The sequence below is a fragment of the Aulonocara stuartgranti genome, assembly GCF_965226115.1.
Source record: "Aulonocara stuartgranti genome assembly, chromosome: 2".
NCBI lineage: Eukaryota > Metazoa > Chordata > Actinopteri > Cichliformes > Cichlidae > Aulonocara > Aulonocara stuartgranti.
The window spans coordinates 2,035,305-2,059,198 of record NC_138940.1 but is presented as its reverse complement, the minus strand read 5'-3'; the positions used below and the strand labels follow the sequence as shown (position 1 = coordinate 2,059,198).

The 23,894-nt window shown below is 41.3% G+C and overlaps 2 protein-coding genes across 5 annotated transcripts; both read right to left on the bottom strand.

Annotated features, from left to right (window-relative positions):
* Nucleotides 1-2,673: 2,673 nt before the first annotated feature.
* On the bottom strand, nt 2,674-10,377 carry igbp1 (immunoglobulin (CD79A) binding protein 1). Its single transcript, XM_082545013.1, has 3 exons — nt 9,864-10,377; nt 7,955-8,287; nt 2,674-3,191 (listed from the first exon to the last, which is right to left on the bottom strand). Exons 1-3 carry the CDS (start codon nt 10,338-10,340, stop codon nt 2,919-2,921), a joined length of 1,083 nt encoding a protein of 360 aa, XP_082401139.1. The 5' UTR covers nt 10,341-10,377; the 3' UTR covers nt 2,674-2,918.
* A 722-nt stretch (nt 10,378-11,099) lies between these two features.
* On the bottom strand, nt 11,100-20,274 carry magt1 (magnesium transporter 1). 4 transcript variants are annotated; one of them, XM_082552944.1, is made up of 10 exons: nt 20,197-20,274; nt 19,010-19,179; nt 18,811-18,928; nt 18,208-18,348; nt 17,925-18,065; nt 15,234-15,323; nt 14,665-14,728; nt 12,733-12,807; nt 12,338-12,428; nt 11,100-12,234 (listed from the first exon to the last, which is right to left on the bottom strand). In XM_082552944.1, exons 2-10 carry the CDS (start codon nt 19,150-19,152, stop codon nt 12,219-12,221), a joined length of 879 nt encoding a protein of 292 aa, XP_082409070.1. In that variant the 5' UTR covers nt 19,153-19,179; nt 20,197-20,274; the 3' UTR covers nt 11,100-12,218. The 4 variants fall into 4 exon arrangements, with proteins under 4 accessions (XP_082409070.1, XP_082409067.1, XP_082409068.1 ...); XM_082552941.1 differs by lacking the exon at nt 20,197-20,274 and adding an exon at nt 19,601-20,187; XM_082552942.1 differs by lacking the exon at nt 20,197-20,274 and adding an exon at nt 19,616-20,185.
* Between the last annotated feature and the right edge of the window lie 3,620 nt (nt 20,275-23,894).

Sequence of the window (23,894 nt, the reverse complement as noted above, 5' to 3'; positions counted from 1 at the left end):
CATTTGGCGCAATAAAACACATTACATTAAAAAATCACAACTTGTCAAAGATTACGCTAAAGGTGGTATAAAGTCAATTGATTTTCAATCAATGGTTGGAGTTTTTAAAATAAACTGGATAAAAGCCTTCCTCTTGAAACCTGACTCCATATGGTTCCATATCCCAAAAAATATTTTCAAAAAGGTGGGAGGGTTGGATTTTCTCCTGAAATGTGATTTTGATATATTGAAGTTGCCTGTGAAACTGTCAGAATATCATAAGCAGGTCTTGTCTTATTGGAAGATGGTGTTTGCCCATAACTTTTCACCACATTGCTCCACCTTGTGGAATAACAGGACAATTACAATTAATAAGAAGTCATTGTTTATTAAAGAGTGGTTTGAAAAAAACATCATCTTTATAACAGACTTACTTGATGAAAGGGGTCAGTTTCTCTCAGTGGGTGTTTTTAATACGAAGTTTAACATTCAGTGTTCCCTTAGAGAATATGACAAGGTTTGTAAGGCAATCCCCTTACCTCTGTTGAGTTTGATTCAAGGTTATTTGTATTACTCTAAGGCACAAATTAGTCTACCTTCTTTACATCTAAACCAGATTCCTTTGACGGATAAAAACTGTAATAATAAAACCATGAACAAGATATTTAAAAACAAATTATTTCACGACTTTAACAGTAACACAAAACTAAAAGGGAGTAATATTAAAATAACGAACAAATATACGCACTTTTTAAAATGGCCTATCCCCCCCAAAGTCAAAGAAATGCAATTTAAAATAATTAATGGATATTACCCAGCAGCTGAAATGCTTAAAAAAAGGTTTGGGTTTGAGGTAGAGCCATGTGGATTTTGTTCACAAAATGCGGAAAGTATTGATCATTTGTTTTTTTCCTGCTCAGTAACAACTGACTTTTGGCAAGATCTAGTAGACTGGTTGAGTATAAGAATAGATGGGATGACCCCACTGACTCTAACACAAGTTTTATATAATAATGGTGATCCATCTAAGGAACTGTCCATGCTACACAAGGTGGTGATAATTATGGGCAAATACCACATACACAAATGCAAATGGAAAAGTAAAAGACCTTCCCTAACTGTATTGAAAATTGAATTAAAATCCTTTTTGTCATCTTTAGAATTACTGAGGGATTCATGTAAAGAGGCTGCTTTGATATGCGACAATGGGACTGAACCTCTATCCTTTTAATGATTGTGTTTTTGGTGTACTAAGTAAGCCACATGTATGTTAAAGTGTTCGCAGAAAGGAAACTGTTATATGTCATAAAAATGGCCTTCATATATTTATGTATATGTATATATGTGTTTTTGTTTTTTTTGTTTGTTTTGTTTTTTTTCGTTTGATTTCTTATTCAACCTTTTCAAGATGTTGTTGCACAAATGTTGTCTCCCAACGAGAGATTGTAATATGTGCATAAATTTAATTAAAGTATTTAAAAAAAAAAAAAAAAAAAAAAAAAAGTGTCTTTACCGCCATGGTGATGAGATTCCAGTACAGCCCAGAGACACAGAGGGAGATGCTGGCTTACGTTTGTGGGAGTCTGGGAGACTCACGTGATCTGTGCGTCAGGCGATTCGTGCACAGCCATTTATGTAAGAGAGAAAACGATCCGAATATCCGGTGGACTTCAGATTGTTTGAAAATGCTCGTATAACCCAGAAACGGGCAGCAGCGGTCGCTTCATTAAGACCGCTGCTGCTGTTTTCTCCTTGCCGCTGTATCAACACCAACCGCAAAAAACGCACATGGAGGATATCAGTGAGTGTCGTCAGCCCCACCTGGCTGCGACCTGTTTTTTACTGACCAACCCAGATGTCGGCCGAAGTCTCGGGGTGACCGTTTGCTCTGGCTGCCCCGGTCCTCTTGATATCCGCGCATCTGTAGCACCGTTTAAATCACGACTAAAAACCCACTTATCCAATCTTGCCTTTCCCTCTAGTTAACACTTCACTTATGATTTTATATCATGCACTTTTATGCTCATTTAATTCCTTGTTTGTTCTGTATCTGTTGCTTTCCTATGTATCAGTGACAGCTACCTGCTTGCATACCTACTTACTTTGGTCCTATTTCTATTATCCTCCTCCTATTCTCTCTGTTACTCATTAAGCACCTTGGCATACCCTTGGTTTTTAAGTGTGCTTTATAAATAATGTCAGTGCGCCCCAGGGCAGCTGTGGCTACAATGTAGCTTACCATCACCAGTGTGTGAATGACTGAATGTAGTGTAAAGAGCTTTGGGGTCCTTAGGGACTGAGTAAAGTGCTATACAAATGCAGGCCATTTATCATCATTATTATTTTTCATTCCCGTGGGAGCAGTAAGCATGGACATAGCTTTTGTTAAACAGATTTGAACCAGTGTAATATGTCGTGATGTTGTAGGACAAGGTTGTTATTGCTGTCTTTATATATAAAATCAAACAGAGACCAGCCATCATCTTCAAATCAGTGTGTGAGCAAAACGCTTCCAGTACGCAGCTGTGGGAACTGAGCAGCTGATGCACGGAGACATTCCAGGTCACAGGCAGACCAGAGACAGTGAAGTGTCAGAGATCACGAACTCTTTCAGAGCTGTTTGATAGGTCATTCCTAAGCCTCGGGGAAACGAGGAGTCACACTCCCCATGACATAACAACAGGGATAAGCACGATGGTTTCAAGCTTCCAGCCGAATTATTATTATTTTTATTGTAAATGGAAACCACGACGGTACATAGGAGAATGTGATCCAATCAACAGAACGGTTGTAACATGAGTTAATCAGCAGTAGTGTTCATCTCCAGACCAACTAACCTGCAGACAAAGTATTGAATGTACATATTTATTGATGCGGTGGTGTTTTTCTTCATTTAGTATAGAAATGAAGCGAGAGACAAGCCCGGTTGAACACATGAGCTAGCCCATATTCTGGCGGTTCCCATAACCTCTGCGGTGAGTGTCTTTCCAGTCATCCCAGTTTCTGGCCTTTAGCAGAGATTCGTCGTCATCGTTTTCAACCTTCTTCTCTTTTTCTTCTTCGTCCGTCTCGCTCGGATCCCCGTGATCCTCCGCAGTGGGCTTCCTGGGTACACCCTGGTCAGGCAGGACGCCGCGTTTCTTGTGCTGCTCATACCAGTCATCAACTGTCATGGTAGGAAGACTGGGATAACCGGCCCCGAACACCTTAGCCTGTGTGCAAAGTGAACACATGGATTTAAAGACATCGATCCACGTTCAAGCAAATCGGAACAAAGTGACTCAGATTTTTTAAACAATAACTGATCTGATATGAGCTTGTTAAATGAAGACATTCAAAAATGTACCTTCAGTTTTATGTTTTTGAGTGGCGTGATGTTCAAGTACAAAGAGCAGAGTGACATTTGTTACGTTTTTGATCCCTCATCAGATTTCAAGTACAGCACTTGCTGAAAACTTCAGCTAATCAGCGTTTCCAGCTATTCAGTTGAGCTCTGTTAAAAATTGTAACCCAACCAATGTTTCATCCGCTTCCAGTGTAAATGTCAGTGTTCAGAGGCACTGAGCTCTGGGACTAGCAGCTACATTTATGACAATAATTCTTATTTTTAAGCAGACTGAAATTAAATTTCCAGTATTTGGTTGAATGTTTTCGGTTCAGTCTGCTGACACTGTGATGAGTCAGTGGATCCACATATCACAGCCGACTTCAGATATTAACACTTTTATGCTTTTCGTGGTCGATTCCAGATTTCTGTTTTTTTTAACTGCAGCTGTAAAAAAACATAACTTTCTATAGAAAACCATGTCATTTAATCGTGTAATGCAGGGGTGGCCAACCAGTCAGAGACCAAGAGCCACTTTTTTTTTTTTTACTGTTCTCTCTCTCTCTCTCTCTCTCTCTCTCTCTCACACACACACACACACACACACACTCAGTTCAACCAAGTCCACAAACAAAAATACTTTATAATGCATGTTGTTCCTTGCCTTGAACAATCCTCTTTAAATCTGGCTTGTATTCCGTTGTTGTCACTCGAAGCAATTCTTTCACATGTGTGTCAGTCAGAACAGATCGATGCTTTGATTTCACATGTTTTAGGGTAGAAAACACAGACTCGCAGACGTATGTTGACCCAAACATTGACAGTATCTTAAGCGCAGCCCGTTTGACATTGGGGTATTTTTCCATTGGCACACTTTTCCAGAACTCAATGGTCCCTTCCCTTAAAGCAGGTTTCAATTGGTCCTCCTCACAAAGATCGATCATCTCCAACTCAGCCGCAGCTTCATCTGTGACTAGCGGGACTTTCAAACAGCCGGTCTCTGCATTAAATGGGTCGACGAGGAACGTAATCTGTGGCCTTTTCAATTGTAGATCATGGAACCGGGTCACAAAGCTTTCGTGCAAGTTTTCAATCAGCGTTGCATATCTGGCTCTTTGCTTACTCAGGGCAGCGCTGGCGACTTGCCCGCTTGGCTTTTAGCAGAGTGGGAAAATGCGTTAAATCTCCCTTTTGAATATGTGTCTTGAACAGCTTCAGTTTGTTGACAAACGCAAACACACTTTGCACCAGGTCAGGGAGCATTTTTAACTTACCCTGCAGGGTCAGGTTCAGTCTGTCCAAGTGACACAGCATGTCGACCAAAAAGGCCAGATCCATAATCCACTTGAGGTCCGAGAGCTCGGGATAGTCCTTGTCCTTCTTTTCCATAAACAGTTTCACGGCATCCAAAAGCTCAAAGAAGCGAGAGAGTACCTGGCCTTTTGACAGCCACCTCACAGTGCAGTGCAGCGGCAGGTCACCTGGAAGCCCTTGGTCCAGCTCAGCGATGAGATTCTTGAATTGCCTGTGGTTAAGCGCATGTGTGCGGATATAGTTGACGATTTCCATCACAGGCTTCATGACGTTATCTAAATTCAATGATTTAGACACGAGTTGCTCCATGTGGATGATGCAGTGGAAATTCCAAAAGTCAGGAATAGTTCGGTCAGCTTTGCACAGCCCCACAAGCCCGTTCACAGATCCCATCATGGCTGGTGCTCCATCCGTGGCTATTGCAGTTCATTTCGTTATGGGCAGATTTGCTTTTTCTAATGCAGCCATCATGGTTTCTTTCACATCTATGCCACGGGTTCTGTCTTTTAATGGCACAATATCCAGGAGTTCTTTGATCACACAATCGTTTGACACAGACTGTGCAAATATTGCCCACTGAGGCTTGGCTTGTATATCACAACTCTCATCCAATGCGACACTAAAATACTCACATGCTTGAAGGTCAGAGTGCAACTGTGTTTCAATAGCCGTGTTAATGTCCGATATTCTGTGTTCAACAGTGTGGCGGGACAGTTGGACGTCTGATACCACGCGTTTTAATTTGTCGTTTTCAGGAGACAAGATTTCAACAACATCACTGAGGCATTTTTTAACGAACTCCCCTTCATCGTATGGCTTTTTAGCCCGTGCAATGTTCCAAGCCAGCTGATAGGATGCGAGCGTTATGGTCTCTGACCGCTTCGTAAATTTTTGGAAAAACTGTATCTGCTTTTCTGCCTGACTTTTCAAAGTGGCCGACTCGTGCTTGCGAAGTTCAGTCCCTTTTGGAAATTCCTGGTCGATGTTAGCATGGAGTGAGCTGAAGTGGCGCTGAAGATTTGAAGCTTTGAAATGCGCTAATGACGTCTGACATATAAGGCAGAATGGCTTACCATTGCGTTCAACAAAAAAATATAAACTCTCCCACTCTGTTAAAAACGTCCTGTGTTCATCTTCATATTTTCTTTTCCTGCCATTTTCAGGGCGAACTTGCTCCTACTGGGAAACTTTGCGGTATTTTCATCTCACACACATGCGCATTTGATGAAAATACCGTATTGAACTCAAGCGAAGCGAACGCGCACATTTTAAAACAACAACATAAAAAAAATCAAAACACAAACTTTGATATGAACGTAAGAGCCGCATGAAACCAGGCAAAGAGCCGCATGCGGCTCGAGAGCCGCGGGTTGGCCACCCCTGGTCTAATGCGTCATGACTCTGTGTAGTGTGAGTGGCCATAAAGGAGGGTTTTTATCAGTAGGAAACACTGAAACGTTCTGCTTGTTTGTGGTGATCAGCACCACAGGAATGATAAATAACCTGTGAGACTCATTGCGACACTGAGTCGGTGTAGTACATGCACACATTTCTGTTTGATGTAATGTTCAACACTGAACTGTAACAAGTTTGTATTCAGCCTCATCTTTATAGATTGACTTCCACTGGGGAGAACAGGTGAGGTTTAAGGCCTGGACAAGTTTGAGACCTTTTTGTCCTCCGCAGTGAAAAAATGGCTCAAAAATAAAAACGGGATCATTTCAGCTCCTAATTTTACACATTCTGCACTCAGCTTTGCAGCGTCACTGAAATGCAGCCAGGTGCTGCTCATTTTGCATTTTCACTTGATCCCGTCACCGTTTAAATCCATCTCCCCGTCTCTCTGTCCACCTGGCCTGCACCACTACACCTGCTGTCTTCACAATGCCCCCCTTCCTTCTTTCACTAATGGTATGATCCCAGTCTCTGCGTGTAATTGGCTGCATGGTGTGTCCATCAAAATAAAGAGCATCCATGCCTGCATGGATCCTCAGCAGGGCTGAAGATTCAGTCCCACATACTGACAGACCTGTGACATAACTGCGCCGTGAGTTTGACACGCCTGATCCAAACAGAAGGCATAATTCAAACTTTTACAGTAAAGCTTCAGATGCTACATAAAACAGACAGATGAACTGTTATCGTAGTTTGATACCATGTTTAAATTCGGTAGCTTGCTGAATGCTGGTGGCAGCCGTCCCACCTTGTTGCTGTGATTCCTCCACAGAGCAGGCTGAGGTCTACCAGCCTGTCTCCAAGGATTTGTAACATTAGTGAAATGAAACACAGCGGCCTCGCGTATCGCGGGAGTTACGTTCTAAAAATAACCTGCGATAAGTGAAATCCGCAAAGTAGCCAACTTTATCTTTTACAATTACTATAGATGCTTTAAGGCTGTAAAGCCCTCACTACACACTTTATACTCGTTTCTCAGACAGGCAGGCTCTGAAAGTTCAAAATCAGTCCAGCATTACAGAATGAAACCAAAGGAACCCGCAGGTGACGACGTTTCATCGACATTGTTGTTTGTTGGGGAGAAAACTTACAAACATACAGTCCAGCACTTCAGAGTCACGCTGCTAGTGATCGAAGATTTATGTAAATGTGACAAGCTGAACGTAGCCAATCAGGACGCAGGACACAATACGCCGTTTCAAAAAGAAAAAGAAATTTCACACACACAAAAAAAAAAATCTGTGAAACAGTGAGACCACCACAGGTGAAGCGCGTTATAGCGAGGGAGCACTGCATCATATTAATAAAACTGCATGAACATAACGTTCCACAGGCCAATGAAAAATGACCATTCTGAACTCTTGGTTATTTCTTATTGCTCATCAATAATGTTGTCAGTGCAGCAATGAAACATGAACAGGGGGCAGATGGACTGAGACGTGTCACAGTGGATTACAGTCACATGGAGTCGGGAACTGATAAGAATTCAGTGATCCCATTATCAGTATTACTTATTGATTCTCACGGCGTTCTCACGAACACCATCACTAAGCAGCATATCAAAGACATTTGTGCCAATTCGTTACATGTTGTGAGGTCAAATGTTTGTGCATGTTGGAGCTTTGCTTTGATCCGTGTTGGGTCATTACTGGGAAAAAGAACCGTATCACGCTGACACTGTTACAACAGTATGAGACATGGACTGGCCTCCCCAGACCCTGAACATCACTGAAGCTGTGTGACGCATCATCCTCACAGATGACTAACGAGCAGACCACTTTAGCAAATTACAATAAAGGCTGATTAAGAGAGTCCAGGCTGCACGTGCAACCTTGTGACTGCATGCACCTTAATCAGTCGTACAACAACAAACCAGCTCACCTGCACAGCATCCTTGGTGAGGATGAAGGGTTTCATGGGGGGCCTGGGTGGGTGAGTGGGTTGCTTGGGAGCATTCTCCTTAAACATATCCATCTTTTTGAGTATCTCCACCTCTTGGTCAATGCTCTCTATGTCCTCCAAACACACAGCGACCCATCTTCGGACATTCAGGAGGTAAAAATCTCTGGTGACTTCATCATCAGCTTGTCCGCTCTCCACAGCTCTCCGAACATCAGACAGTTTGGCCTCAAGCTCCTTCTTCTGACGGTACCGCTCAATTTTAGCTTGTCTCTGTGCTGCCATAGCAACCAGGTTGGTCGGGCCGGGGAAAGACTGAAACAAAAAGCACACGTCACCGATTCATTATTGACACATCCTCCAAATCACACACAGGTGAACTCTGTTATTTAGAAGCTTTCACTTTCTGGTTGTGTGACTTAAATCTGTGGAGCTTGGTGACATGTTCCCATCGGACACTTTTCTGTGACTGACTTATGTGACATAAATAAGCCCAGACTTACAGCCTTCATTAACAGTGCAGTTAACAGAAAGAACCTGTTGTTATATGAACACTGCAGCTTGTTCAAAGTAAAGGTGTTCAATGTGCTGTGTTAGTTCATTCAGAAACAAAGGCACAGGTGATTAGGGATGTACCAGTGATTTAGATCAAAGACCAACAACACAGTTTATGGCTGATCCAATCAGTTCAATTGTTGTTTACTTCACAACTCATTGGTCGCTAACATGAAGTGAACAGCAGCTCGAGGATTTCACTCCAACAGCTTTTCTTTAATGTCAATTTTGTAGACAAACTAAAAACAAAGAAACATTTCTCCTCTCTCACCATAGTGTTCAGTGTGGCTTGAAATGCAAATAGAACTTGTAAACGTCAAAAATGTGTGAAAATATTAATATATTTACAGAACAATCTGGTCCGTCTGGTTTCCACCTGGAGACAGTCTTTACACTTTGAAATACACTACAGGTCAAAAGTTTGAAAACACCACAATTTTGCAGTTTTCTATTGAGAATGATGCAGTTTGATGTCTCATTGCACTCTGAAATTAAACCATGGTACAAATAAGCACCTGGAGTTAAAAAAGCAATCATGGAATCAGTTTATAGACCAAAATATATCCTAAACCTCTGACTCTTCAAAGTAGCCACCTGACCCAGTGTTCAGCTGGAGTACCCGGAGAGAACCCACACAAACCAGGGGAGAACATGCAAACTCCACACAGAGAGGAGAGAACTCCTCAGAAGAAAACTGGCTTTGGTTGGCACAATCATAGACTGAAGCACACTTTGTCCTGTGGAGATCAGTCCTCTGAAAGCTACCAATGAAGGATGTTCCCGGATTCACACAAAGTAACGACGCATAAAAATCACTGAAACTTAATCACTGATATACAATCAGCTGCAGTGGTGCTTAAATTAAACGAGGCTGTAATTATTTGATTAAAAATGCTTTTGCATTTCGAAATTGGGATGATGTGATCTAACTGATACACTGAGCGGGACTTTTTTCTAAACCCACTCCGGTGGGCTGGATTCAGTCATTATGCAAATGTAAGGTTGAAACCTGCAGTCAGCTGAGACTGAAGACGTCACCTGGATGATGACGAAACGTTTCTCCCACTGAAAACGTCCAGATGAACAGAATCCCAGCACAAAAATAATAAACGCTTAATAATCAATTATTTATCCCAGAGTGTACTTTCAATTCTACACGAAAACCCACTGAGGATACAGGAAACGCTCATGACAAGAACGGATGTTAGTGAGAAACAAACCCACCCATCTGCTGCTGACCAGTTCTGACCACGACCAAGCTGAGTGGGTAGTGTTTATGAACACAGCCGGAGGGTTAGCTCATTTGCTATTTACTTGCTCTTAGTTAGGTACTTACATTAGCTTTAGCGTTTCCATCTTCTGACCCTCCGTCAGGCCGTGCTTTTTCACCCGTGGAGTCTGGCAGTTTAAACGGTGACACCTTATACTCGTCACATCTCCTTAAAAAATCCATAAAGTAAGCGCGGGCCGTCTGGACTATTTCCAACCGTTTGTCCCGGGTGGTCTGCTTCATGGTCAGAGCTCCTAACAAAGCGGGCAGCAGCAGGTACTTCAGGTCTGCCGTGGCGATCTCCTCGAGCTCTTCGTTGCGACTAAACAAGTCGAGCTGAGCGACCATCCGGGAGGCTTCCTCTAACATTTGAACCCCGCGCTTAACTTTCACCTGAATACTGTTTGAGCCAAGAGGCTCGTTTGTGCTGTCGACCTCCTCGAATATTTTCCAACCACGATCTAACAACTCTGATAATTTAAGCGGTTCTGCGTCCACATTTAATGGCTGTCTAACACTGTTGCTGTTCTCCGATTCCGCCATCTTGCAATATTTTCCGGGTTCGTTCTTCTTCTTCTGTTTTTAGTGTAGTTCAGTATTACCGCCTCCTGCAGGCAAACGTTAAAATAACACGTAAGACTTACGAAATAAAAATATACTACAGTCTCTCTATAGTCGCTCATAATCTGACCCGAAGGGTGAAAAAAGCTTTTATAAAATAATATTAACTCCATAATATTAATTAATTATTAATGTTTTTTGTATTTTGTCTGTCCTGTTCAGCACTGTAGCAATTACTGTGTAAAGGCCAAGAAACAAGATTTATTTCCCCAACTGGACCTTTTGTTATACTTTGTCCACTTAACTGTCATAGCTGATTAGATTTTTATTAAGACTTTTTATTATTTATTTTAACTAAAAATTACAGAACTGGAAATGGTAAATAATAAATGTTGAATGTTACTGAGCAGCATACAGTACTAATAATGTATGATATGGTTAGAGGGAGCAGCCAACCGAGATAGTGTTCATAAGGTTTCTCTGTGTAGGCGCCTTATTGATATAACTATGAAAATATTAAAGTGTCACACTGACATCTGTTTTCTGAAGCGATATGTGGAATTATACAGTAAAAATACCAGAAATCATGTGTTACGTTTGACTGCAGCAGAAATGTGCCTCTTAATCCATGTCTGAGAAACTAAACCAGTAACACTTTCAGACTGACTCAGGTAGTTTCAGTAAAGTCTGATGACCACACACACACACGCACACACAAAGTGTCTATGACACACACTGATCCTCAGTTACGACACTTTAATATCAGCAACAGTCAGCTCTGATCAAATATTCCCTCTTTGTTGAACTTGATAACACACATTTAAAACACCACACACAAAATGCAACCTTCTCCCAGTCCTCATGTACACACACATGAAGACACATGCGTCCCATCATGCTCTGCAGATAAGGCCCATTTGGAAAGAAGTATGAACAGTTAGCTTGACAACAAAGTACAAACATATTTTCATCAATCTGACATTTTCCATTTAAAAACAAAAGGGCCGTGATCACAATAATAAGACACCAATGATTACTGATTATGGGATTTTACTGAGCCATGTAATGAAAGTAACTTTTGTTTCTACAGATCATATTTTACATGTGAGGGCCGTGATGCCGACAACAGGTTTAGTTTGTTAACCCCAAACACAGGAAGCGTTTCTGTTCCAGAAACAGAGCTAACTTTAACAGTTACTCCGGCAAATAAATCAAATATCACATTTAAATTTAAATGTAGGTTTAAAATCAAAACTATGCTCTCTGTTGACTGTTTGCCTAACTGCAACACAAGTGTACAAACTCAGTAAAAACCAAGCAGAGTATTACTAAAGGAGAGAAGCATTTGTACATAAAAAAGAAACGTGTAAGTGCACCAACAGATCCATATATGTCTCAACTGATGTTTGAACAAAACCTTTTTAGTACAAATAGCACACAGAGTACTGCTGCTGGATCCTAAGAGTCACAGCAACAACAGACTAATGTCTGCTGAGGTCTCAGCAACAAGAACTAAACAGTCCTGACTCATGTCTGCACTTTAAGACAAAAACACAGTCTGCAGGTTAGAAATGAATCACAAATCAAACAATTTGGCCCAAGTTCAGACCAAGAAGACACCTTTTGGTACACGACTGTTCATGTTGCACAGCAGCGATCAGAGCTCTGTTGTTGTAAAGGAACCACTTGTGATATTGTAAAAGGCACCGTATGTATATGATGTACTGACTTTATTAAACAGATCAGAGGACAATCATGGCTTGGCAAACAGTTTTTCATCAAAGATGCTGTGGACAGCACCCTGCAGCACGTCTGTCCTCCGACTTATACTTGCTCTGACTCTGGAGGAGCTGATCAGCACTAACTCATCAGGAAGCTGCAACAGAGACGAGACAACTTTCAGTCCATACGACACAAAGCACCATCTGAGCCGGTCGCAGTCGATTAAACAGGAGAATCCAACATTAACATGTTCACACCTGTATGGATATCCATGGTACTTGGCTCTGAAGATCGACAGCAACCAACTGAAGAACAGCATAACTAGACCGATACCTGCAACACACATAACTGACACGCAGGGTTCTGCGATTATACCTCCTTATGCATGATGCAGACAAGTAAACAAACTCAGGGACGATGATTTACTGACTGGTTTAGAGAAGGTTGGGTTAGACAAAGTTATTATCTGGAAACTGTGGAGTGTTTGTGTTTTCTATATTCGTACACAGATGCTCTGAGGTCAGAAGAACTTGGATCATACACAGGAATGCACGTACAACTGAGATGTTCTTGTTGCTCTCTGTTGGAAAATGATCTTAGACAACCCGAAGACACAATCTGTGTGTGTGTGTGTGTGTGTGTGTACACGTACTCTTTCTCTTTCCAATATCCATGTCTGAAGTAGCAGCTTCACACAGTAGAACTATTCCCATGGTAACAGCCGCATCTGACAGCTGGGTCAAGGGTTGAACGAGTTCATAGCATCCATCTACTCACAGCCAAGCTTTTACCTTATTACCACCATTCACCCCAGAAATAAACACAGACAAGGCTACGAGAACCAAGACTCTGCCAGGAAATGGAGCAGGAACAAAGGCCTGAGCCACTGGGACAGGGCCCAGCTGTTCTCTGTGTACCTCCAGGGGAAAAATGTAATCAATTTAAAAAATATACTCAGATATGAATCACCACTAACATTTAATGGAATCATTGTGCTGCATCTTGGCTTCCTGCAGCTGACACAGCACTGCTGCACACAGAGCTCATCCCTGAAAAAGCTTCTGCACACAGTGGCCCAAAACGACCAAGTGAAGAAAGTCTGCTGGAAATTCTTGCAAATTTATGCAAAATTAAAAACCCAAAACTATCACATGTACAAAAATATTTATTTGGCATGAAAGTCGAAGTTAAGCAGCGTGTCCTGTTTCTGCTGCTTTACTATGTGACTGAGGCCCAGCTGTGGTAAAGACACACACTCTGACATGCACCAAGTCCAAGCAGTGGTCTGTAGACAGTAGTGAGGCTTAGCTCTGGGTGAGTGTACAGAAACATTTCTACAGCACTGAAGGTCTTAATGAGCGACGTTTTCTCCATCATCAGTAAATGGAAGAACCTGGAACCACAAGGACTCTTCCTACAGCTGGCTGCCCGGCCAAGCTGACTGATCGGGACAGAAGGGTCTTAGTAGCGACACCCCTGGGTGAAAGGCACAGGACAACCTGTCAGGAGTTGGATCAAAGCCACCAGAAAGACTCTCAGACCAGGAACATAGTTCTCTGATTAAACAGAGCCTGAAGTCCTGGCCTGAATCCCAAAGGTCATGTCTGGAGGAAAACGGGCACCGCCTGGACGGTGCCATCCCTACAATGGAGCCTGGTGGTGGCAGCATCACAGTGTGGGGATAAACTTTAGCAACAGAAACTGGGAGACAGTCAGGGTCGAGGAAAGATGCATCTACAGACACGATGATGATAGCCAACTCCAGAGCGCTCTGGACCTCCGACTGGGGTAGGCTGAGCTTCCAATAGGACAAGGAGTGGGTTCAGGACCACTCTGTAAAATACTCTCGAGCAGCAGAGCAGGAGCCCAGATCTGAACGTGGCTGAATCCCTCCGGACAGATTTGAAAATGGCTGTAAACCAACACTTTTAATAAAATCGAATGGTGCTTGAGAAGAAAGAGCTGCTAGCAAACTTTCACTTTTTCCTGTGTGTAAACTTTTGAGGCAAAAAGTGTCTGTATTGGATTTTGGAATAACACAGGTGGTGTTTACAGTTTGATGTGCTAATTCAGAATAATGTCGCACATCAAACTGAGAAACATGAGAAAGCTACAAAGGTGCTTCGTGTCACAGCTACACTGTGGGCCGTGAAGTTATTTCAACAGTGGAGACAGGTGTGCTGATCACAGCCTGTGATTCTGTCAAACATGCATAAGTTAGACAACTAAGAGACATGGCTGAAATCCCCTGTGTCCCACCAAAGGGAGGCCCCGGGGCAGACCCAGGACATGCCCGAGATCTGGCCTGGGAACACCTCAGTGTGGCCCTGGAGAAGCTGCAGGAGGTGGCTGTGAGAGGGAGGTCTTGGACTGACAGCTTAGGCTGCCGCCTGCGTGACCCGGCCCCGCACAAGTGGCAGAAAACAGAATTTTTAAAAAATGGCCCAATATGTTAAAAAGGAGATCATGTGTTTGGTGCAGAGGGAAGCCGTTGTTATCCATGGAAGGTTGTTGAGCTGACAGAGTGTGTGTGTTTAGTGGACACGGCCACACAAGTGTTCATCTGCAGAAAGCTGAAGGATACTGAAGAGGAGGACGATGTGCGTCTCTGCCACGAACTGTGCCTGACTGCTGCCGTGGATGTAACTCTGAAAACACACAGTCACATCTTAGACTGGTCAAAAGATTACATGCAGTAAATGTGGCCATGAGTGTCAGGGTGACCAGCGCACACCTTTATTAACCCATCACTGCGTGCTCTCTAACAAATATGAATTTATTTGGGATTTTCTCCACACAGGATCACAACTTTTAATCTTTTAAGACGGATTCGTTTCTCGTTAGTGATCATTATTCACTACAACTTTATACTTCCTTTATTTATTTCTACTGACTAGTCTATATGTGTGAGGCCATGTGTGGAATAAAGAAAATCCAAAATAAATTCAGCGCGAGTCATTAAAGACGTGTCGTCCAATCATTCAGCACGGTAACCTGCATGACATTCATGGTCATGATGATGTCATCTCCTGACCACTTCAGTCAGCTCACAGCGACACACGTCAGTTAAGTGCGTTGTTAAATAGTTGTAGTAACTCTGTTGGAGCCAACATGTTATATTAGTGACATGAGTGAAGTGTATGTGTGTCTTACAACTTGTCCTGTGCTGGGGTTTTTGTGAGCATAAGGTGGTCCTCTGATGTGGTTCCACATCTGGCCTGAGGTCATGATCAGGACAAAGCACTGAAACACAAATAAGATGCGTAAAACACAAAGACGTAGGAGCTGTTGGGTGTTTTACGTGAACAAAAACATCTCATTTGACTGTAAGAGGTTCACTTGTTCACACATTTTATCACAAAAAAAACAAAAAGGAAACAGCTCTCCGGTTGTTTCCACCGTCTCCAGATTATTCCAGGCAAGTGTTTCCAAAATCTATGGAGAAAGAGTTTGTTTTATGATCATTATATATCAAACGTACAGAATTAAACTGACAGTTGGTCCTTCCCAGCTCATCCGATGTACTGCACCAGTTACACTGAATCACATGCATGTATAGTACTGTGCAAAAGTCTTGAGCGCCGCCATTTCTTTATCTTTTGCTAACAAAACCAGAATATTGAATATTGAAATGGAATTGTAAACACAAAGTCATGCAGTATATAGTACAGTTACATATTCTAACGAGTCTGAAAGCCAATATTTGGTATGACCACCTTTACTTTTAAACACAGTGCGATCTCTTTGTGCGATCTCTTTGTGCGATCTCTTTGTGCGATCTCTTTTTGTGATCTCTTTTTGTGATCTCTTTGAGCGATCTCTTTGAGCGATCTCTTTGTGCGATCTCTTTGAGCGATCTCTTTGAGCGATCTCTTTTTGTGATCTCTTTGAGCGATCTCTTTGAGCGATCTCTTTTTGTGATCTCTTTGAGCGATCTCTTTTTGTGATCTCTTTGAGCGATCTCTTTGAGCGATCTCTTTGAGCGATCTCTTTTTGTGATCTCTTTGAGCGATCTCTTTGAGCGATCTCTTTTTGTGATCTCTTTGAGCGATCTCTTTGAGCGATCTCTTTGAGCGATCTCTTTTTGTGATCTCTTTGAGCGATCTCTTTGAGCGATCTCTTTGAGCGATCTCTTTGAGTGATCTCTTTGTGCGATCTCTTTGAGTGATCTTCAGGACACATCAAGCCCTTCTTCGCACATTAGCTGCATTTTGTTCAGTTCTCTGTCATGAAAATCATCTGTCACAATTTTAATGATACCCAGTGCCTGGAAATTATTTTGCCCTTTTTATTGAAAAACTAGAGACTGTGTTTGCTTAATGTCAGACTTTTTACTCACATGCTGCTCCTAAATACGTTTGTATTACAGGTCTGTGTTTAGTCACACGTGTCAGTGAAGCACACTGTGTTAAACAACTGCTTGAATTACTCGAATGGTTGAAGCTCCGTCTCTTTCTTTAACATTTCTAGGCTCTTTAGATTGTTGTGACTTGCATGTTTGTATTTCTTGTTGGACCTGAAACACTACATGTATAAACCTGCACCGTGGAGGCCTGGAGGGTCGAGTTTGTGCTGTCGCTGGCTGCAACAGTGAGTTTTATGTTAAAACTCACGGTCCATGTTCACACTGCAGAGGCACACAATCAGCTGTCAGAGCAGAACACGACATGCAACCAACACTACTGAATGAAATCACAGTCTCTCTTTTCCCACCTAAAACTAAGCAGTTCACAGTTACAGGCACCACATGCACATCCCTCCACAAACAGGTTTCTTATTGAAACACAGTCATGTCCTCCCCACATCGTGCTGATTGGATTCCTGTTCGTGCGTCACTAAGAAACACGTTTGTGACTTGACTGGCATGTAGAGCGTCTGCATGTGATTGGGAAGAGAACGATGATTTTATTGGATAAAATAGTGCTGATCGCTCCGCTCGGGGCGCCCGGACAGACAAGGAAAAATCTGTTTCTGACTCCGGCTTCTTGTTGCAGTGTCACCCAACTCAAACAGGCTCTCCTTCACACCAAAAGGAAGCGGTGTCATGTGATTGTGGTGGGGCAAAATTCCTCCACCCACTGTAAAATACAATGACAGCTTGGCCACTGTATTTAACACGTCACCTTCCACAAACCGGTGCCTGCTCCTATGTCATTGTAATGAATGTATACTTTTACAATATTATTTTGTTCTACGAAATTAGAAAAAGATGCTGACATATCCAAGCGTTTGGCTAATAGCTCTTTGGGAGTCATCTTTTGGGGGAAATGTATTATTGCAACAGGCTGGTAGCAGCAAAGTGCCGGGATTATTGGATCATTCGTCTGTGTAGACACAACAAAGGTTAATCTTTTGAGCTAGATGCCTTTTTTTTATACATAAGCCAGTGTTAAGTCCTCTGAAAACTGTCAGGTACAAGTACTGAACCAAAAACGATTGAAAAAGCAGCCAGTGTCTAAAGAAACCCTGAAACAAAAGACAGCTCGGAGAACTGAAAGTCTGGCTTTATGGAAGCAAAACAAAGTCAAGACTTCTGCACACTAATGTAGAATACAGTTCTTACAGTAACTGGAGGAAAGCGCCCACAGGAGAGCTACACCTGCTACAGCAGATCTACTTTGTTTCTGTCTCGTTTGTGGTGTGACTTGTATTGAGCCACAGATAATGTGCACACCCATGTATACCGTCACATTTCACAACACTATAAGGCTATCTGACGTGCATTTGGACATGGTGTGGAGATGGACGACAGAAGATTTTGATCTTTTTTTTCTGAACTTGGATCACCAGAGAAAAAGCAAATAAGCATTTCAGCATGTGTGTGTATATGATGGTAGTTTTTACCAGTGCGGAGAAGGCCCAGACATTTGTGTTGAAGAGAAACTCTAAATTGTGTCTTCGTAGATATGCAAGTCCACCAATCACAGCCAGAAGGAATCCCAGCAGGAGAGGCCCTGCATAGTTGGGAGGACGAATGACACGGATCTGAAACACACAAACATGAGAGTAGACTCCAGAGGCTCTCACCATGCCCGTGTTTGAATGTGTTTGTTTGCCTTAATTAGAAGTCTGAATTCATTTTATTGCAAACATCTTCACTGATCTCATTGAAACGTTTGACACTTACTTGTACATCAGTTCTGTCTGCCACCCATCTAGCCAGCTGCTCAGCCGCGAAGCCTCGGACCTGGAGCTCATACGTATCAGGCCTTCGAGGTTTTCCTTTGGATGGGAAATGGAGGAATGTTGGGGCAGAATTCATATTCAGCTGAAAATACAGAGAGAATCAGAAGATTAGATACGTGTAGTGATGGGATTTAACAAGTTAGACTCCTTTTGGATGTCTGATTAAATGTAATCAAATATGTTCTAATATTTATCATCTTTTACTACAGACAAAGGTACAGGGCGAACATGCAAACACAACAGGGAAACAGCCCAGGGGTTGAACACTGCACACATTTTTAGGTCAACTAAATTTGTTTAAACAAATGTATTGTACAAAACGAAAGTGTGATAATATTAAAATAACTGAAGCAGTCTGCGATCTAACCACTCATTTTATTCATGATTTTATGAAGAAAAAACATGTTTTCATTAAACCAAATGAGTGCCAGCATTAAATTATTATAAAATTACAAAGTTTCTCTGAGATTGCTTCATTATATATACACAAGTTGGCCTGACTGAGATGTTTTTAAATGCATGAAAACAGAATAAAATGTCTCACCATCTGAAACACATCTGATCCTTCATCAAAGTCGACTGACGCAAAAAAGACTTTATTGGTAAAGGCAGAAGAAAAACGCCAGGAGTTAGCCAGCACCTGGAACTCCTCATCAGCTTGCCTGAAAAGGAAACATGTTTTAAAGTCACAAATGCAAGCTGGAATAAAAGCAGTGCATGTTCTTCCTGTTGCTACTTGTTACCTGCACACTCCACATTGTCTCTGCGGCTGCAGTGCTGTAAACATGATGACCACTGAGTAGTTTCTAGGGGGAGCCTTGACAAAACGACGAAACTTATCTCCATTCATTTTGATGACTGATCGTTTGGAGGCCCACTCCATCATCTGCGTCACCTTCTCTGACAGCAGAGTCTACACACACACAAAGACACCAACACAACTGCTAAAGCTCCAGTAGCAAAAACAAACGTCTTTCTATTGTCTATGCATTTTATTTTCGTTCAGTTAAACGCGCCATTTAGGCGTTAGAATAAAGGTAATTAATGTTTAATTCATTTCCGGTTTAATAACGCCCAGTCAAGTTTACAACCAGTAGTTGGGTTAGTCGGAGCTAACAACTGTGATCAAACTAATGCTGTCTGATGAAATTAGCATGTTATTTAAGCTACTGCTGTAACTGCTAAAACTACTTTAGATAATGAGTAACTGAGCTCTTTCTAGCAGCTGTTAGCTTAAGCTAGCTACCAAGAATGATGCGGAAACAGACGACGTGCAACTTTGACGAAGTTGGAAAAACTCCCTCCAAAGTTTAACAACTTCCTTGGCTACACACCACTGAAGACATCACCTCTTTCTTCTTCTGCGCCTCCGCGGGTTCATAGAAGAAGACCGCGAGAAGAAGCAGCGAAGTCAAAACTTTTCCTAACATTCTGCTGCACTATCCACACTACTACCAAACACACGCGCGCGCGCTCGCGAACACGCGATAATATCCTGTCAGCTTTCCATTGGTCACATCTCAGCCAATCACACAGAGAGCAGTCCTTCCTTCTGGTTTCTCTCTTCTTCGTTTCAAAAACCGATTTGAAACAAGCTGCTCATTGCCGCCACCTACAGCTGTGCTGCAGAGCCAGGTACCTGGAGTAAGGATACCTCAAAACAGCATTCCTACGTACGAATTTCTCCGTACTTCTGATGTAATCCACTGACGAGTTTAGTGTGCTGTGACCTAATCAATAATAGTGAATAGGAAATATTCTGCAAACGTTCGCTAGCTAGCCGACTTTGTAGACGTGACGCAATGCGTGTACAAAAGTTAGGATACGGTTGCCTTTGGTAAAGACTGCAGTTCGTGGGACAATCCACAACCTTCCCCACAACTTCAGTTTCACCGCTCGGCTTAACTCTATCACCGGTGCGGATACTCACGACACCGCGTCCCGTTTTCCTGTCACCGCCACAGTTTTCGGCAGCGGTACCAACTGTCGCAGCTCCCGGAAAGTTAAGCCTATTTTTTTTTTTTTAATATTAAACTTTATTAAGAAACAGTATACAGAACATGTATACAATCAGAACAAAATTAACATATGCCAGGGGGTGTAATACAAAGAATTACAAACATTCAAATAATTTGTAATTACTACAAATAGTAATAGTTTTCATAGCCTTTTTGTTAAGTGATCCACTAATCAATTTTATGTAACATAAAACATCATTATAGTAATGTTTAAAATTAGGTTTTTTGTTACTGTATCTGCATTTGTGAAAATAAAATTTAGCTAAGATAACTAACAAGTTTATTATAAAGTAAACATCTTCTTTTTTTTGCCTTCGAAAGAAACAAAATACAAGATTTTCCCATTTCACAGTAAAGTCTTTATAGAGATGTCCAGCAATGAATCTACTGAAGTCTTTCCAAAATGTTCTAGCGTATGAACAGATCCAGAAGAGGTGTTGCACAGTCTCAGGATGGCTTCCACAAAATCCACAGCTCACATTTATGTCCCTTTTGAACTTCGTCATGTAATGATTAGCAGGATAAAATTTATGCAGTATTTTAAATGAGACTTCCTTCACTTTATTCGTTACCAGATACTTGTTAGGAATTGTCCATACTCTTTTCCAGTTAATGTCACTGACAAAGAAATTCCAATAAGAGACCACATGTGGGACAGTTAGAGATTCTGTCTGGAACAAAGCACGAATATTCTTATTACTTTTACTGTGGTTTGTTAGACAGATTCTTCCTATGTGTGAATCTAAAGGGTTGGGGAGAGAAACAGATGATATGCAAGGTTGAATACCTTTAAAAAGCATTATAATACCTGTAGGTATTGCATCAAATAATATGGCATATTCTTTGGGTGTGGCTGGAAATTTATAGGTGTTTAAGAATTCTGAGTAGGACATGAGCTGCCCATTAGGATTAAACAGCTGATTCACTAAAACAATCCGTTTCTCAACCCACCTAGAAAAAAATAATGATTTATTTTTATACACTATGTTCCTATTATTCCAAATTGAATACGTATGGGGTGTAAAGTTGTGTTTATATATAAGGGACCAAGCTAATAGAAGTTGTTTGTGAAACATCGAGAGCTTTTCTGGAAGCTTATCTATATTATAATCACAACCTAAGATAAAACTTAGACCACCAAACTTAGAGAAAATGTAGTGAGGAATAAAATTCCAAATGGATACCGGATTTTTAAGAAAATGTTTAGCCCAATTAATCTTAAATGTATTGTTTAGAGTAGTAAAATCCAAAACATTGAGACCACCGTGTTCATAGTCATTCATCAATACACTTTTTCTGATGTAATGTGTCCGGTTTTTCCAGAGCAAGTTGAAGAGCATTCGGTCGATATCCTTACAAGTTTTGCCGTCCACATGCAGAGAAATTGCTGCATAAGTCAGTCGAGACAGACCTTCTGCTTTTGAGAGCAATACCCTTCCTCTTAAACTTAAATCTCTCTGCAACCATTGATTTAATTTGGTTTGAGATTTTTTAATAATTGGGGGAAAATTTAGTAAAATTCTGTCTTTTGGATCTTTGCAGATAATCAGACCTAAATATGTTGCTTCATTTTTAACTGTTATATTACAAATACTCTGAACATTACACTCTTTGACAGGTAATAACTGACATTTATTTAAGTTTAGGACCGATCCAGACCCTTTTGAGAAATCCTCTAAAGATGTCTGTTACCTACACTCTGACCAACAATTAGTTGACATTAAACTGCCGTAATCAATCGTTTTTACTCAAGGTGAAACTACATGTTTAATTTCTATTAACATAGAATCTTAAATTATGCATTAAATAAATCAAGTTTACAATAGTACGCTTTATTCAAAATCATTAGTAAAATAATTCTATAAAACTTAAACGTAATTTTTATCAGTACTTAAAATAATAAACTGTCTTTTCTTGTACTTTAATTGTACTGTTTTTATTTGTTACTATTGTATTAAAATACTCTTAAACCAACGATTCAAAACTAAAAGAAAATAGAGTGACAGTATATCCAGAGAGGATCCACCGTGGCACGCAAACAAACCCCACAAAGCAAGGCTTCGTTAAACATTTAAAACATTTGTGCCACAATTGTATCGATTCTTCGAAACAACGTCTCCACAGTGACACCTGCTCGCCAATTTGGCTATTGCCACATGTCGATAATGCTATTCTGCGAAAAAATGTGGCAGACAACAAAGCTACTTATAATACCAGACTGTCAGTAATGGTGATCTGCACATCTGTTGGCTAAATCCTTGTACAAACAATGCAAGAAAAAGATTGAGACTGTTAAAGACAGCAGGCTTTGATTGTCATAAACTGTGCTTCAACAAACTGATCCCTCTGTCTACATCCGTGCTGCTGAGCAACCGCTGAACCACGAAGAAGCTCCTTTATCCTCCTGTGGATGTTTTATCTTGTAACACCGGCAGGATGTTAGAGTGAGGATGTGATGCAGCGAATAACATTTTTTGTTGAAAGTAGACAACATTTTTTACGAATGTGTGTATAAGAAATAGAAAGAGGTGGTATCAAAAATATAATTCAGTAATTACAAATGATTCTGCTTCATAAAAATGGAATCCTGGCACCTCGCAATGTCTCAAAGCAGCAGGTACGTCCCAGCTGGGGTGAAGCACACCAAAACCTTGTTCAGTCGTAGCCATGTGATCTGGATGTTTTAAACCACGCTTCTGACCAGTGTTTCGAAGCAACCACGCTTCAGAAGCAGTGTCGAAACGTCTGTTCCCATCCCTAACATTATCCACAAACGTTAGAAACATGGAACAGTGGTGAACCTTCACAGGAGTGGCGGGCAGACCAAAATTACCCAAGAGAAGACTAATCCAAGAGGTCACCCCAGAACAACATGTAAAGAACTGCAGGCCTCAGTTAAGGTCAGAGTTAAGGTCAGAGTTCATGGGTGGAAATGGCCCGCATAAAGGTTTTCTCGGTTTTGCCAGAACACATCTTGATGATCCCCAAGAATGACAAATGCACAACGTTTGTCCAGAAGTATAATCAGATATGGGGCAAGCACAGAAGCAGCCAGGATCAGGTCAGCTGACAATCTGCTTAGATTCTTTATGTTCTCTATGTCTTTTTATTCAGATGTGGAAACAAGTGTTACGAATGCTTTGAGGGAAATCATGTATATTTAAGCTTTCTGAAGGTTAAAAACTGCCCTGTGTGTGCTTGTTTATGTGAGTTCTTCAATCCTTTAATCTCTGCAGTGGAGGTTCGGGTTATATTGATAACAACATCAGCACAACTACCAGTCACAGTAGCTGCTTTTATCAGATATACAGCAGGTTCAAAAGTACCAGAGACCATTAACATCATTTCCTGCATGATGTAAAATAACAAGCATCTGTTCTAATGTCATTGGTGTAAAAGAGGAATGTGGGAGCTGCAGGCTAGTTTATCAAATCCGCAAACAATATCAATATGGTGACTACAAAGGCACGAGGTGGTGAACAATTAAAAATGCAAGTCTCGTTAAGTCTTTTAGGGCTTGTCGCTACCAGCTTGGAAAGTGTAGACACTGTAACTTTTGTAAAAATAGCTCTTTCTGTGTTTGGGTGATGGCTTGAACAGGGCTCTGTGA